This window comes from Odocoileus virginianus, chromosome 24, assembly GCF_023699985.2.
Source record: "Odocoileus virginianus isolate 20LAN1187 ecotype Illinois chromosome 24, Ovbor_1.2, whole genome shotgun sequence".
In the NCBI taxonomy this organism is placed as follows: Eukaryota; Metazoa; Chordata; class Mammalia; order Artiodactyla; family Cervidae; genus Odocoileus; species Odocoileus virginianus.
The window spans coordinates 25302241-25317842 of NC_069697.1; the positions used below are offsets into that span (position 1 = coordinate 25302241).

The following is a 15602-nucleotide window of genomic DNA, read 5'->3' on the forward strand; positions in this document are numbered from 1 at the left end:
GCCCATCCCAGAACAGCCAGGTAGATAATTCATACCCCTTGCCCCACACCCACAAAAGGGCCTAAAGTCCCAACTCTAACTTTCCTTGCGGCCAAGCAACTGAATAAACCAACATATAGGGCTGGCCAAAAAGTTCCTTTGGTTTTTAAGTAAAAGTATTAATAAAGAACACATTTTCCATTTTCACCAAGAACTTTACTGAACAGCATATTCACCGTTTTGTTCCATTACCTTCTGCAATTTTTCAGGCGACTTCATAATTCCATCTTCCCAAAATTTTTTTATCTTTTTAAGCAAAGAACTGTTCCAGATGTCTTTTACATTCTTCCAGGGAATTAACATTTTTTTCCATTAAGAGAAGTCTGTAAAGATTGACATAAATGGAAATCTGAAGGTGTAATGGCTGGTGAATACAACAGATGAATCAGAACTTCCTGTCCAAGCTGTAACAGTCTTTGCCTGGTCATCAAAGAAGCATAGTCTTGCACTATCCTGATGAAAGATTTTGTGTTTTCTCTGGACTGACTCTGGACACTCTTCATTGAGTGCTGGCTTCAGCTGGTCTAACTGGGAGCAGTACATGCTGGAATCAATCATTTGGTTTTCCAGAGGGAGCTCATAACAGAAGACTCCCATCCAATCCCACCATTTATACATCATCATCATCTTTGATGAAGACTAGCCTTTGGTGTGGTTGGTGGTGGTTCATTTCTCTTGGCCCACAATCTCTTCCATTTCACATTATCGTGCAGTGTCCACTTTTCATCACCCATCACAATTTGTTTTAAAAAGGAACATTTTCATTATATTTCAGTAGAGAATCACATGCAGAAATATGGTCAAAAAGGTTTTGTCACTTAACTTATATGGAACCCAAACATCAAAGCAATGAATATAACCAAGCCAGTACAAATGATTTTCATCACTTGATTTGGTTATTTTGAGTATGTCAGCAATCTCCTGCATGATGTAACATTGATTTTTCTCAATTAATGTCTCAGTTTGATCACTATCAACTTCACCTGGTCTACCTGGCCATGGAGCAGCACTCAGTGAGAAGTCTCCAGAACGAAACTTCACAAACCACTTTTGACATGTTCAGTCAGTCACGGCCCTTTCTCCATACACTACACAAGTCCTCTCGTGCATTTCAATTGTGAACTTACCTTTCTTGAAATAATAAAGTGTAATTTGCTGAAATGCTACTTTTTTGTTCCATCTTCAATATTAAAACGGCTACACAAAAATTCACGAGTTTTGGTAAGATTTTTTAATGCACGCTGATATGACAGCTGTCACAATACAATCGAACAAAATTGTTTCAAATGAAGTTAAAGACAACTAAGCGCTACCAGAGCCATCTTACAGAAAAAACCAAGCAAACTTTTTGGCCAACCCAATATCTGTCTGGTTGGCCCCTTTCATCACCCCTGTAAGCAAGGAAGAGGACAAATAGAATTTTTATGGGTCCGACCTGCATGGACAATTGGCTCCTACTCTTTGCTCTCTGCTACCCTAATTATCCACCTTGGTACTTAGTAGCTGCCAATATGCCAAGCTCATAAACCTGATTTCACGGTGATTTGGGGTTTGGCCCAGCTCAGCCCTCCATCCTTGACCAGATAAAAGGGCGGAGGCTGAGCTCACCCGATAACTCTCGCTTCTGTCCTCCCGCCAGGGCGCCGTCTCTCTGCCTCTCACACCCACCATGTCGTGCCGCTCCTTCCAGCAGGGCTTCAGATGTGGCAGCCAGGGCTTCAGCTCCTGCTCAGCCGTCCTCCCCCGGGTGGTCACCCACTATGCAGTGAGCAAGGGGCCATGCCAGATTGGGGGCAGTGGGAGTTTCCGTGCCCTGGGCTGCCTCGGCTCCCGGAGCCTGTGCAACGTGGGCTTCGGGCGGCCCCGGGTCGCCTCCAGGTGTGGCCTGCCTGGCTTTGGATACCGAGCAGGTGCCACTTGTGGGTCTTCTGCCTGCATCGCCCCTGTAACCATCAATGAGAGCCTGCTGGTCCCACTCGAGCTGGAGGTTGACCCAACTGTCCAGAGGGTGAAGAGGGATGAGAAGGAGCAGATCAAGTGTCTCAATAACCGCTTTGCATCCTTCATCAACAAGGTAGGAGGTGGGTGCCGGGTCCAGGGCCTTGGGAGACAGACAGCACCTTGTGGTTGCTCCAGGAGCCACAACCTAGGGCTGCTGGTGGGGCTGCTCCGTGACCCCTAGTCACTGAAAGCTGGTTAGATCAGGCTCAGCAGCAGACATTTCTGCTTGTCTGTCTTTTCTATAATATGTTATCTTTCTCTGTGGGTGTTATCTGATAAACTCACCAAGAGGGCTCCAGGTCAGACTTTAAGAGATGATACTGGGGCAATCAGAGGCAGAGACCTGCCCTTTCTGATGAGGCTTTAATGAAAGACCTTCCTTCCGATGACATGAAATGCGGAGACCCTTGGGCACTGTGACCCTGGAATTTGCCATCAGCTTAGGTCTGTGATAAGAAGAAGGTGGAGCAGTCAGAGCTATGGACACAAAATGGCCATGACCAAGTCTCACATCTCTCAACCCCCAGGTCACGGCTCTGAAAGCCTTGAGAGAAGGGTGATGTGCCGCCTTTGGAAGATGCCAAACTGGCCTGTCCCCTCGGGCCTGCTTCTGGGCCTGTCCCTATATCCCAGGGAAGCTCTTGAGATCAGGATACACACCAAGGCATAAGCTGGTGTTCCTGGTGGTCCCAAGTTAAGGGCAGAGTCCTGGGATGGCAGTCAGGAGACCTGGACCCTGACTCCCAGCCCCAGGAAAGCGGGCAGAGATGGAGGGAGAATTAAAGGAGGCAATACTCACAAAAGTGCTCCCAAAAGGAACTTGTAGTAAATGGAAAATGTTAAACTTACAGTTTTATTTTGAAAGCTCATTAAGTTCTGCTTATAAACTCATTCCAACACTGTGAGCCCTGATCGTCAGCTGCATCACATTGCCATCTATGAGGCTGGGGGCCTTCTGGTGACCAGGCCTTTGACCAGAAGGAAGATGACGTGACTTTCTCTATCATTTTCTTGAGAGACAGTGCACAAGCTGCAAATCCCAGGGTGAGGACTGGAGACAGTGTGTGCCCTGCCAGTGACTAGCTTAGCTGGGTGACCACGGCCAACTCATTCAGTGTCTCTTAATCTCGATCTCCAAGACATGGAAATGAAGAGTAGGCCAGCAGCTCTCCCTACTGCCATGTCACGGACATGGTTTGGACTTGGCCATGTAGGATGGGGATGGGGCAGAGTAGCACTGAGTGCTAGGACCGAACTTTGAGCTTTATTCCCTGAGTACCCCTGGGCTGTAATTAAAGAAATCCCAATTTCCAGTATCCTCACCAGCTTCCACTAGCATGAAGATGTACAAAGCTCTCCCTATGTAATCTTAAGTAGGAGTTTGAGGCAGCAAAACAAGCTTGAGGGGCTGGGTGGCTCGGCCCAAGTTACAAGGCTGGTGGCAGGCAGGCAGGGCTGGAAGGAGGAACCACCCCAGGCCTCTTGGGGCAGCCCTGTTTCCACTACAACACAACCCCTGGTGGAAGCTGGGGGTCCCCTAGGCTGCCCCAGGCAGGAGAGACAGAGAGACAGCAGCAATGTGATGGAGGCTGGAGCACAGACGGATCCCTCTGCCAGCATCAGCACTTACTCTCACCAGCTGTGGCCCCCAGGGCCCCCGCCCCGTGACATCCTATTCTTGGCTGCAGGTCCGGTTCCTGGAACAGAAAAACAAGCTGCTGGAGACCAAGTGGAACTTCCTGCAGCAACAGAGGTGCTGCTCAAACAACATCGAGCCCCTTTTCGAGGGCTACATCTCCACCCTTCGGAGGCAGCTGGACTTCTTGACCGGGGACCGAGACCGGCTGGCATCAGAGTTCCACTGCCTCCAAGACACGCTGGAGGGCTACAAGAAAAAGTGAGTCTGCCCCACTGCTACCCAGCCGGGCCCCTAGGACAAGCGACATAAACAATCTGGGCATTGGGCTTCCCATCTATAAAATGGGAAGCTGAAAACGTAGACCTTTAGGTGGTTACACAGTCAGGTGGGATCATGTAGGCAGAGCATCCTTACGACCCATTAGGCACATTGTACAAGCTCTGAGATTTTAGATGTGTATTCATCCCCCTTCCCACCACGCTCTATCTCTCTTCACGTAAAACAAGTCTTCTCCTGCTGCTCCCAGTGCTCCAGGGCTCCGCCCTCATACCTGTTGTGCCTCATCTTCCATCAGTCCCTTGACAGATCTTGAACACTTCTTAGCCTCCAAACAGATTCCCAAGCCCTCCTTCCTCCCAGCTTGTACATCTGCTGTTCCTTCTTCCTAAGTCCCACCATGGCATTTCTCTTGTAACATCCAGGCTAATATATTCTACCCTGCATCTTCCTGGTCCAACTCAAAATCATCACCTGCAAGAATCCAGATTCAGTGCTTCTTTCAAGAAGCTGAGGCCCAGATAAATTGCCTCGTGGCCCTGGGTGAGCCTCTCATGTTGCCAGGAGAGGGCTGAGAGAGACACATCTCCAAAGACAGTGTGAATACGCTAAGAATGAGGGTTCAGTGGAGTGGAGCCATGCTGGGGACACACATGCTGCAGGTGTCACCCACATGTCTAGTCCAAGCCAGAAGCTGTGCTGGGCAGTTTGGGTTTGATAAAGTTGGAAAAGTCTGGCTCTTTCCCTCAAGATGTCCTGGTAGAGTCAGCAAGATGCCCTGGTAGGCACACCAGCAGCTACAGCATGGTACAAGGCAGGACGGAAGAGGAAGCCCAAGAGAGTGAGAGGGCAGAAGCAGCCCAGGAAGGCTTCCCAGAGGAGGTGTGAGTTTGCTCAAGGCCTTGAAGGATATGTTTCATTCCAGTTGCTTCTTCTAAAAGAGGAGTTCAGACTAGACCACAGAAAAGGAGATGAGACAGAAGGAAGGACCAGAGTGTGCAAGTGAGAGAGGATGACTCAAGCAGAAGGGTAGGCGAGATGTGGCAAGGCTGTGGGTGTGGCGAGATCAGCCCTCTCAGCAGGAGTGATCCTTTCTTCATAGATACAAGGTGGTCAGGAGACATATTTCGCAGCTCAAGATTAGGACTTTGAATTTTAAAACTGGGGCTGTTGGAGAAGGATGAGGCCAAATGGTATTTTAACCAATGCTATTTTATTTAACCAATGGTATTTTAACCAAGCATTCAACCAATGCTGAGCAAACACACAATTAGCAAACACACAGTACCCTGTTCCAGGTACTGACCTGGTGTTCTGCAGACATTAACTTGTGTGATGTTTGTAATTATGAGACAGGACCAGTGATATTCTCATTCTACAGATGATGAAACTGAGGCCAAGAAAGGCCAAGCCACTTACCCATGTCACATGACAAGTGCAGGACAGAGTGGGATTGAAACGCAGGCAGCAGGCTTAGTGTCCAGCGCCTGTGCAGCGGCTGAGTTCTGCAGGAAAACGGAAGCTCGGGCATCAGGAAGCACCGAGAAGCTTTTAATGGTTTGATGTCGCTCATCAAACTGAGTCATTCTGGCCAGACTAAACCCTTGACCCTGATTCCGTTGCCTTGGGGTGCAGTGAGTGGGCGAAGAGCTCCCTGGAGCCTAGAGGAAATAGTTCAGCTCCCTCTGAGGATCTGGTAAAGTGGGTAATTGCTACCTCTGCAATTGAGCTGCAGGTAGAGGCCAGGCTCAGCGCTCTCCTGGCGAGGAGGGGCACGGGGTCAGCTGGGCTTGGAGTTACCACAGCCAACTCTCAGAACAACCCAGAAAAGACAGCTGTGGGACTTCCCTGGTGGCCCAGTGGCTAGGACTCCATGCTCCCAGTGCAGGGGACCTAGGTTCAATCCCTGGTCAGGAAATTAGATCCCACATGCTGCAACTAAAAGATACCACATGCTGCCACTAAGAACTGGCACAACCAAATAAATAAATATTTTTTCAAGAAGAAAAGACAGGTGTGCCAGCAACAGGCAGCCAACTCTTCACCATTTTCCCAGAGGAAATGACTGGATGAAGTAAGCTTCCTCAGCAGCAAGATAGAACAAAGGTAGCTTTAAGAAGGACTTCCCAAGGACTTCCCTGGTGATTCAGTGGCTAAGACTCCATGTCCCATTGCAGGGGGCTTGGGTTCGATCCCTGGTCAGGGAACTAAATCCACATGATGTAACTAAGGACCCACATACCTCAATTAAGACCCAGCACAGCCAGTAAATAATTTTTTTAATTAAAAAAAAAGAAGGACTTCCCAGAGAATGATTCATTACAGGAAAAGGCTACCAGGCATTGGGGTGGAACATAAACTTACAAAGTGGCTAATAAGAGGCTATGATAAAAAAAAAAATCTGTGTTGAGTGGCTGAAGGGGCCAGAGGTGACCAGAAACAGGACCAGACCTGGTGCCTCCCTAGGGCATTCATTCTGTGACTTGTCCCCAGAGGCTCCTACTCTCAGGCCCCATGCCTACACCCTTCCAAACCCCACCAGCATGACTAAAACATTTTCCCCCTGCCCCTTCCACCAGATATGAAGAGGAGCTCTCCCTGCGGCCCAGTGCTGAAAATGAGTTTGTTGCCTTGAAGAAGGTGAGGGAGGGTGGCCCACGGAGGGAGAAGGCACTCTGAGCTGGCCTAGTGGGCCTGGGGACACTCACCCGCTGGACCGGGCCTGCAGCCGGCTCACCTTGCTGACCCCGGTGCCAGCCCCACTGACCCCGAGGGAGAGGAAGGCCAGCCTCCCGCCCCAGAAGGGCAGTGACTGATGCTTCCACCGCCCAACTGGTGTTGAATGTTGTATTTACACCTCCCCAAGAAGCTGAAGATGTGGCAAATGCCAAATCAAAAGACAAAAGCTCTGACTCAAATCCCCAGAGATGAAAACCATCCTGACAAACCCTCACATAGACAGCTACGTGTTTTGTTGCCCAGGGCCCCTGGGAGCTCTGAGGAATGGACTCCCATCTCCTTTAACGTCATTCCCTTCTGATCCTTCCCCATTGGGATGCCAGGCCCAGGCCTGAGGTCCTTGGCTTTGTCACCCCCTTCACTTCCACATGGGCCTAAGTAAGGAAAGTGGGTCCCACACCTGTCACCTGCCACCAGCTTGCCTGGGAGGTGGCCCAGCTGGCAGAGGGGTGGCCCCAGGTCATGACTGTCACTTTCCTGGCTGCAGGATGTGGACACGGCCTTCCTGATAAATTCTGACCTGGAGATCAATGTGGAAGCTCTGATCCATGAGATCGACTTCCTGAAAACCCTGTATACCGAGGTACCTGCAGCCATGCTGCCCACAGGTGGTCCGCCAGGGGCCGGTTCTGGAGGGATGATGGGCGGGGAAAGCTCCTGCCCTGTGGGTACATCTGTGGCTTAAAAGTGGGCAAGTGAAGAAGCCAATGTGGAACAGCTGGGTCTCAGGCAGAGAGACTCCCAGAAGTCAGAGGGCCCACGCCTTGGCTCTTGGGTCTCAGTGCAACTGGAGGGTGGGGACTGGAGCAGGTCGGTGATGGAAGGCTGGGACAGCTAGGCAAATCTGCCATGGGAATGTCAGAGCTGGGTGTCCTCATTTCTCCCCCTCTCCCTTGCCAAGTTTATGTTCAAAGAGCTCACCCATTCTTACCCGGGGCCCCCACCCCCAGGAGACGAACCTGCTCCAGTCTCAGATCTCAGAGACCTCGGTCACTGTGAAGATGGACAATAGCCGGGAGCTGGACACGGATGGCATCGTTGCCCAGATCAAGGCCCAGTATGACGAAATTGCCAACCGCAGCAAAGCCGAAGCAGAGGCCTGGTACCAGAGCCGGGTGAGTCTTGGGCAGGGCCTGGGAGACCCCAGAACCACTCTCCTTCAGCAATCAGGAGAGAAAATGTGAGCCATGCCACACCAGCCTCTGTTGTTTCGACCAAGCCTCAGGCCAAGTCCCCATGAGTGTGGGAGAGACCCCACAGACAGCCCAGACCTGTTCATCAGAGCTCCCCAGCTTTATACACTCATAGACTCACAGGAAGTGCTTCCCTAAGTAGCATTCAAGGAATAGTAATTGACAGTGATGGCAAAGTGGGCTCAGAGTTTCCGGGTGTGGGAGGAGGCTAATGGCATGGAATGGCTACTAATGGTGGAGCAGAAACTGTGATTAAGGTGGCCCCAGACTTGGGTAATTAGGGGCTTGCTGGGAGGGCAGTTGTGCCCCCAAGGGCAGTCTGACTTAACAGATACTATCATCTCAGTCTCACCTACCCCATCTATGAAAGGTACCATTCATTCATTCATTCACTCACTCATTTATTCATCCGCTTATTTCACATTCATCATGTGCCAAGCAGCATTCTAGATGCTGGAGATCCAACAGGAAACAGAACAATAATCCCTGCCTCTATGTCACTTTCATTTTCCAGAGGCAGGGGCAGGACAGGCAAACAGGACATATAAGTATAGTGTATCTATGTTAGATGGACATGTGCTATGGAAAAAAATAAATCAGGGTGAAGCACAGGGAATGTGGTGGGAATTTGGTTTTTAACAGGATGGCCAGGGAAGGAGGGCCTTAGTGGGGTGTGTAGAACCATGAGGATACTAAGAGTCAGACTATTCCCATCCTCAAGGAAGTTACAGTCCATGGGAGAGAGAGGTGTAAACAGCCAGAAGGATATACGAGATAGCATGAAGTGACCACTAAGGTAGAGCCATAGGCCAAGGGTACAGTATGAGGATGCTGGAAGTAACAAATTGTGTATGGAAAAACAGGAGCACTGGCATTTGATCTGGATCTTGGAAGCCAAGTATGATTTCCATATGCAGAGCATGGAGTAAGGGTGTCTAGCTGAGAGCCAGCAGGAGCAGGCCAAAGAAGCATGAAAGGGAGGTGTCCTCAGTGTGAAGCACCATGAAGGATAAGGGGCTGGAGGCACAGCTAGATCACAGCAATCTGAAGAGCTTCCCTGAATGTTTTAGACATTTTTCTGAAGGCCGTGGATACCAATTTTCAGGAAATGTCCCAAGAAATGCTCTGTCCTTTTTCTGCATATCCATGAAGAAAAACCCAGCCTGGGTTTTTCAAGGTATCAAAGTATCAAACCCCAGCCTGGGGTCAGCTCCCTGTAAGTCAGTCTGTGGCCCAGCCACGGCCAGGTCTCATTCCAGCGGGCTCCTTTTCTGATTGCTCTCCTGGGCCACCCGTCAGGCCTTAAGGAAAGCAATCTTAATTACCCATCCTTCTAAGTTAGAACCAAAATGATAACTCTATTATTTATCAATTGTGCTTGGCTGTGAAGATCAGAAATTTTAAATAATAATAATAATAGTTAAAACAAATTTCATTTTTTATTTTTTTCTCAAATAACTTGAAGTACAGAAATAGACTGCCATAGATGACCCCAAGTTACCATCAAAAACACAGGCTCCTTTGAACTTGCTATTCTGCCATCCTGTTAAGACTGTTAATCCTCATGGTATCCTCATGCCCTAAGATGGCTTCAATACCACCAATCTCACATGTCCATTCCAAGCAGAAGGAAGAAGAGAGGGCAAAAGGAACATGCCAGTTGAATCATCCCTGACTTTTTTTTTCATTTATTTTTATTAGTTTGAGGCTAATTATTTTACAATATTGTAGTTTTTTTTTGTCATAAATTGTCAAAATTTTTGTCATACATTGACATGAATCAGCCTTGGATTTACATGTATTCCCCATCCCGATCCCCCCTCCCACCTCCCTCTCTACCCAATCCCTCTGGGTCTTCCCAGTGCACCAGGCCCGAGCACTTGTCTCATGCATCCAACCTGGGCTGGTGATCTGTTTCATCCCTGACTTTAAACAGCTTTCCTAAAAGCCCTATCCTGCAACAGTCTACACCTCATTGAAGAGAAAGCTGAGAAATATTCTTTTATCTGGGGTTCTGTTTGAGGAAAAGAAGTATGGATAGTGATTTGGCAACTACCAGTTTTTTCACAATAACCAAAGAGGGTGACTTATGCTTATCTAGTTTTGCATTTTCTATGCAAAACACTCCTATCCATTATATGCAGAAAGCATACAGTTGGCTAACTTTTAAAAATCTATCGATGTAATCTATAATTCACTATTATGAAATTAGATTTTATGTGCAGAGGTTTAAAAAAAGTGTTAAGCCAAGATAGGAAGTAACATTGAATTTTGTTTCCAATGGTTTTGAGGGAGAACATACAAATATGTCTACCCTGAGGGGGCAGGTGTTCTGTGTTCTCAGTTCTTGGTCTGTTAGGTACCCCAGGGTGAGGGCATAAACCCCCTCCAAGGTCCAGAGCACAGATGGAGCAAAAGGGAGGGAAATTCCAGGGCAGAGAGAAAAGGATGAGACACAGAATCACGAAACAGAGAGGAAGGGTGCTTGGAGCTTAGGGGAGAATTTAATAAGCTTGAAGGTCCAGGGCTGGGAGGTGAGAAGGGAATAAGCAGCAGCCCAGAAAAGGACCAGAATTGGAAAGGGGCTGGGGAAACATAACAAATGTAAGAATCCAGAGCACCCAACGAAGGGAGTCAGGAGAGAGGATCCTGGGGACAGTGGGAATGAGGGCTGAGAGGGACCACAGGGTGGGTGCCCAGGTTCTGACCTCCCTGTCCTGCAGTATGATGAGCTTCAGCTGACGGCCGGGAATCACTGTGACAACCTCCGCAACCGCAAGAACGAGATCCTGGAAATAAACAAGTTGATCCAGCGGCTGCAGCAAGACATTGAGAATGTCAAAGCCCAGGTGAGGCCACCACAGGCTGACCCGCCATCTGGTCCTGGTTGTGCAGGGCAGGTTCATCCTCCCTGGGGGACCTGAGGAAGAGGGAATAAACGTGCACTGTTTCCCATGAGAGGGAGCGAGCCCTTTCTTCAGAAGAGCTGATCAACAGCAGGATAAGCTGGGTCAGGAAACAGTGAGGCCCCTAACAGAGACTAGGCAGTCTATATTCATCAAGATGAAATAGCAAAAATGCCTTATGAGGTGGGAGTATAGAAAAGATGTCCTCCACACCCCCTTCCAACCAAAGACTCTAATTCTATGATCCTGAAATTCAAGGTGATGCTGCAGAGTCCATAAAATCAGACCCACCCTATCCTCCTAGGCTAGTGAAGACCAGGCAGATGCTTAAACTCTATTAGCCACAAAGTAATTGCTTGGCATATCTAAGAGGAAACTCTCAGATCTCCTTGAGGTGTCATAGACAGGAGAACTGGCCTCCATCCCTGGGGGAACCAGATGTCACAATTCTAGGCTGATACCCACAGCAGATGTGAACCTGGCACATAACCATGACTGTAGGAAGAACTCACTCTTCCTTCTGTGTCCCTCCTTCACTCTCACAGTCACACTCACAACACTTCTGACACCAGATATCGCGGAAGAGTGTTTCCACACAGCCATCTCTGCAACACCAGCTGGGTGTTCCACAATTGAACTCACTTCTGATACTACCTACCTGGAGATAACATCAGATCCCATAGGTTAGGGGCTGCCCCCCAAGTCCCACAAGACTGCCCACAGTTCAGAAACCAATCACACGTCCAGGTTGTACTCCAGACCAGTTGGCTATACATTGGAGGTCTCCATGACCACCCTCCTTGGATTCAATTAATTTGCTGGAGTGGCTCACAAAACTCAAGAAAATAGTTTACTTTTTTGGTTTATTGTGGGCTTCCCAGCTGGCACAGTGGTAAAGAATCCATCTGCCAAGGCAAGAGACACAGGAGATGTGGGTTCAATCCCTGAGTCTTGAAGATAACCTTGGAGGAGGAAATGGCAACCCACTCCAGTATTCTTGCCTAGAAAATCCCCATGGATAGAGGAGCCTGGCAGGATACAGTCCATGGGGTCACAAAGAGTCAGATATGACTGAGCACCCATGCATGCACTGGTTTATTATAAAAGGATATGATAAGGAATACAAATGAATACCCAGGTGGAAGGGGTGGATAAAGTAAAGTGTGTGGGAGGGGCACGAAGCTCCCATGCCTACTCCAGGTATGCCATTCTCCCCATACCTCCACCTGTTCAACAACCTGGAGGCTCTCTGAATCCTCTACTATTGAGATTTTATGGAGGCTTCCTCACATCGGCATCATCATTTATCACCTCAATTCCCAGCTGCTCTCCCCTCTTGGGAGAATGGTGGGGTGGGCTGAAAATTCCCAGCTTCTAATCAAGGCTTGGTTTTTCTGGTGACCAGCCACCACCCAGGAGCCCACCTAGAGTCACCTTATTTAAACAAAAGACATTGTCAACACTCAGGAAATTCTAAGGGGTTTAGGGACTCTGTGTCAGACACAGGGTCAGAGACCAAAGATGAGGACAAAGGATGCTCCCGGAGTGCTCATCACTTAAGGAACTATAATGTTTGGAGGAGTTCTGTGCCAGGAAATGGGGGAAGAGACCAATATGTGTTATTTTCAATTATCTCACAATGACCATGTTCTCTGTTCTTCTGAGAGTCGGCCCAGGGTCCCAGGGCCCCTGGGCCCCTGCAATACTTTTCTGTGCTCTCTCCCCCAGCGCTGCAAGCTGGAGGCTGCAGTGACCCAGGCGGAGCAGCAGGGCGAGGCAGCCCTCAATGATGCCAAGTGCAAGCTGGCCGGACTGGAGGAGGCCCTGCAGAAGGCCAAGCAGGACATGGCCTGCCTGCTCAAGGAGTACCAGGAGGTGATGAACTCCAAGCTGGGCCTGGACATCGAGATCGCCACCTACAGGCGCCTACTGGAGGGCGAGGAGCAGAGGTGGGTCAGGGATGTCTATTCTCCTGCCCTCTGATTGCTGCTACAGCCATTGCCCACCCCTCAGCTCATCCATGGAAAATCTGAGACAGCATGCAGTCTGCAGTCCCTCCTCATTGACAGGGTCCCTGGTGCGGGCAGGAGGAGGGGCTGCCGTGTTTTTCTCATTGTCTGATGCAGTTCCTTTGTGTCTCCTTTCCCTCTCACCTCCAGGCTGTGTGAAGGTGTTGGACCTGTGAATATCTGTGAGTACTGAGCACTCCGCAGGGGCTCTGGGATCTTGGGAACTGATTCAGCCAAACATAGACCACACTCAAACATAGACCACATTGCCCCATGCCCAAACCTCAGCTTGTCTCTCTCACTCTAAAGAAAAGAGCTCCTGATGGATGGAGAGGCTCTCCCTCAGGGCTACCCAGGCCTATGGGAGTCAGAATCAGGAGCAGACACCACCAGTGTGGTGCCAGGCACCATATAGACAAGAGGATGTTTTCCTGGAGAAACAAGACTTGAAGCAGACAAATAGGGAGCTTCCCAGGTGATGATAGGGGTAAAGAACCCACCTGCCAAGGCAGGAAACGCCTGAGACAAAGTTTTGATCCTTGGGTCAGGAAGATCCCCTGGGGGAGGGCATGGCAACCTACTCCAGTATTCTTGCCTGGAGAATTCCATGGACAGAGGAGCCTGGTGGGCTATGGTCCACAGGATCACAAAGAGTCAGACACGACTGAAGCAACTTAGCATGCACGCACGCATGCAGACAAATAGAAAGAGAGGGTAAAGCAGAAGACAGGGCTCTGGGGCAAGAGGAAGGACACATGGGGAACTGCTAATCACTTTATGTGACTGGAATGGGAGACTTGGGCTTCCCCGGTGGCTCAGTGGTAAAGTATCTGCCTGCCAGTGCAGGAGACACAAGTGACTCCTCACACAAGGTTCGATCGCTGGGTCAGGAAGATCCCCTGGAGAAGGAAATGGCAACCCATTCCAGTATTCTTGCCTGGAAAATCCCATGGACAGAGGAGCCTAGCAGGCTATAGTCATGGGGTCACAGAAGAGTTGGACATGACTGAGCAACTAAACAATAGGAAACTTGGAAGTTGGTAACTGGGATGGGGGTGTCCTTAGACATGACGACAGCAGGTGCGGAGCGAGGGGGGTGGGGGCTTGGCCTGGCAGGGCCCTGAACATCCCTTCCTGTTCCCACAGCTGTGAGCAGCTCCAAAGGTGCCATCCTCTACGAGCCATGTGTGGTCAGCACGCCTGTGTACTGTCCAGGGAGCACCAGTGTCCTCAAGAGCAGTGGGGGCTGCGGCATCGTGGGCACTGGTGAAATCTACGAGGGGCTCCTCGTCTGTGGGAACAGGCGGAGCTCCAGTGTGAAGCTAGGGGCTGGGGGCAGCTCCTCCTGCCACAAGTGTTAGTACAGCCCCAGAAGTTAGTAGCCCAGGGGATAGGGCACAAGCTCCAGGCTGGGATGTTGTCCCCCACAACCAGGGTTCAAGACAAGGCTGTTCCAAGATTCCACCTTTCTCTACTGATCGAAGATTCCCCTTGGGTTTTCACTGGGAGCTGCCCCTTGTATCTTCGAGAGTCTCTTTTCACCTAGCTGTGTGCAGATCCTGAGCGAGGCCCTCGGGTGAGGGTAGGGTACAAAGGAAGAAAACACATCTCCCGTCTCCCTGGACTGCTGACAGTCTGGCTCTAGTGTGGCCAAGAAAATGGCAATGGCCCTCTAACACTTCTCTTCCCCAGGAGGTCAAAGGGGCACATCACAGTTCTGCTTTGTGGATCATCCCATGGAACTTGCCACACAAATTCTGCCTCCCCTCACCCCCAGACATTCTCCTCCTCTCTTACTTTGGACTCTCATGAACCTGAGAAAAGTGAACTCCTTCTAGCACCCACCTAATACATGCACTATTGCAAATATCAAAAGGAGACACCCCAAAATCCCATCCCAAATTCCTAAGACAAATGCCAGGATTTCAGGATCACTTAGAATCTGTCAATGTTGCTCTCAGCACACAGAATCAAGAGGTGGTCTTTGGGCAATAGATTTACCGGCTCAGCTGTACTGAACTGGCCCTATAAAAATACATCTCTTTCCTGAGCTGATATTGGCAGCTGATGGCAAAGAAATGCCTAAAACAAAGGGACAATCAAGAGCTGACATTATTCGTTCAATGGAATCAGGCATGCCCGCACCTTTTGTACATAGCCACCCCCTGCCAGCTCCCTCTCCCTTGAGTTCCTCTTGCGTTGGGTCTGATGTGAACATGTTTTCCTTGCTACAGTGATAAGGGGCTGCCTCAGCAGACTTGGAGGCTCTGCCTCAGCGCTGTGAGGGAGGAGAAGGTACTGAACTGACCTCACCTCCCTAGAGCACTCCCCGTCCCAATAGTGCTGCCTCCTGCCCTCCCAGGGATCCACGTTTCTGCCATGAGCCTCTGGGCTTGTCTATTCCCAATAAACTGTCCCCAGGCTACAGGAATCAGGATTGTTCACCCTGCTCTGAGGATAGTGAGGTTGACGGGAAACTGAGGAACAGCTCTGGGGGCCTGGGGGCCAGCTGGGGGCATTGGAAGTAGAAACAGAGGTTATTATACAAATGGGAAAACTACATGTGAATGATTGGCAAGTGGCCTGTGGAGCAGGTGTGGAGCCATACAAATTATACTTAAAGCCTGCACATCATACCACAAGAGTTTACAAGTCACTTCCCATGTTGAAAACCATGGTCTTATTCCCCACAGGCCTCCTCACCACATGGTCCCCTGCATATGTCCTAGAGAAAGTCCATGGCCCCTCATACCATGTCTGTACTCAGCAGCCTCCGGGCCTGGAGGCTCTGCCTCCGCAG

The 15602-nt window shown here is 49.8% G+C and overlaps 1 protein-coding gene across 1 annotated transcript; it reads left to right on the forward strand.

The window, feature by feature from the left end:
- Positions 1-1708: 1708 nt before the first annotated feature.
- On the forward strand, positions 1709-15233 carry KRT82 (keratin 82). Its single transcript, XM_020914873.2, has 9 exons — positions 1709-2113; positions 3729-3937; positions 6535-6595; positions 7182-7277; positions 7645-7809; positions 10611-10736; positions 12522-12742; positions 12953-12984; positions 13949-15233. Exons 1-9 carry the CDS (start codon positions 1709-1711, stop codon positions 14161-14163), a joined length of 1530 nt encoding a protein of 509 aa, XP_020770532.2. The 3' UTR covers positions 14164-15233.
- The last annotated feature ends 369 nt before the right edge of the window (positions 15234-15602 follow it).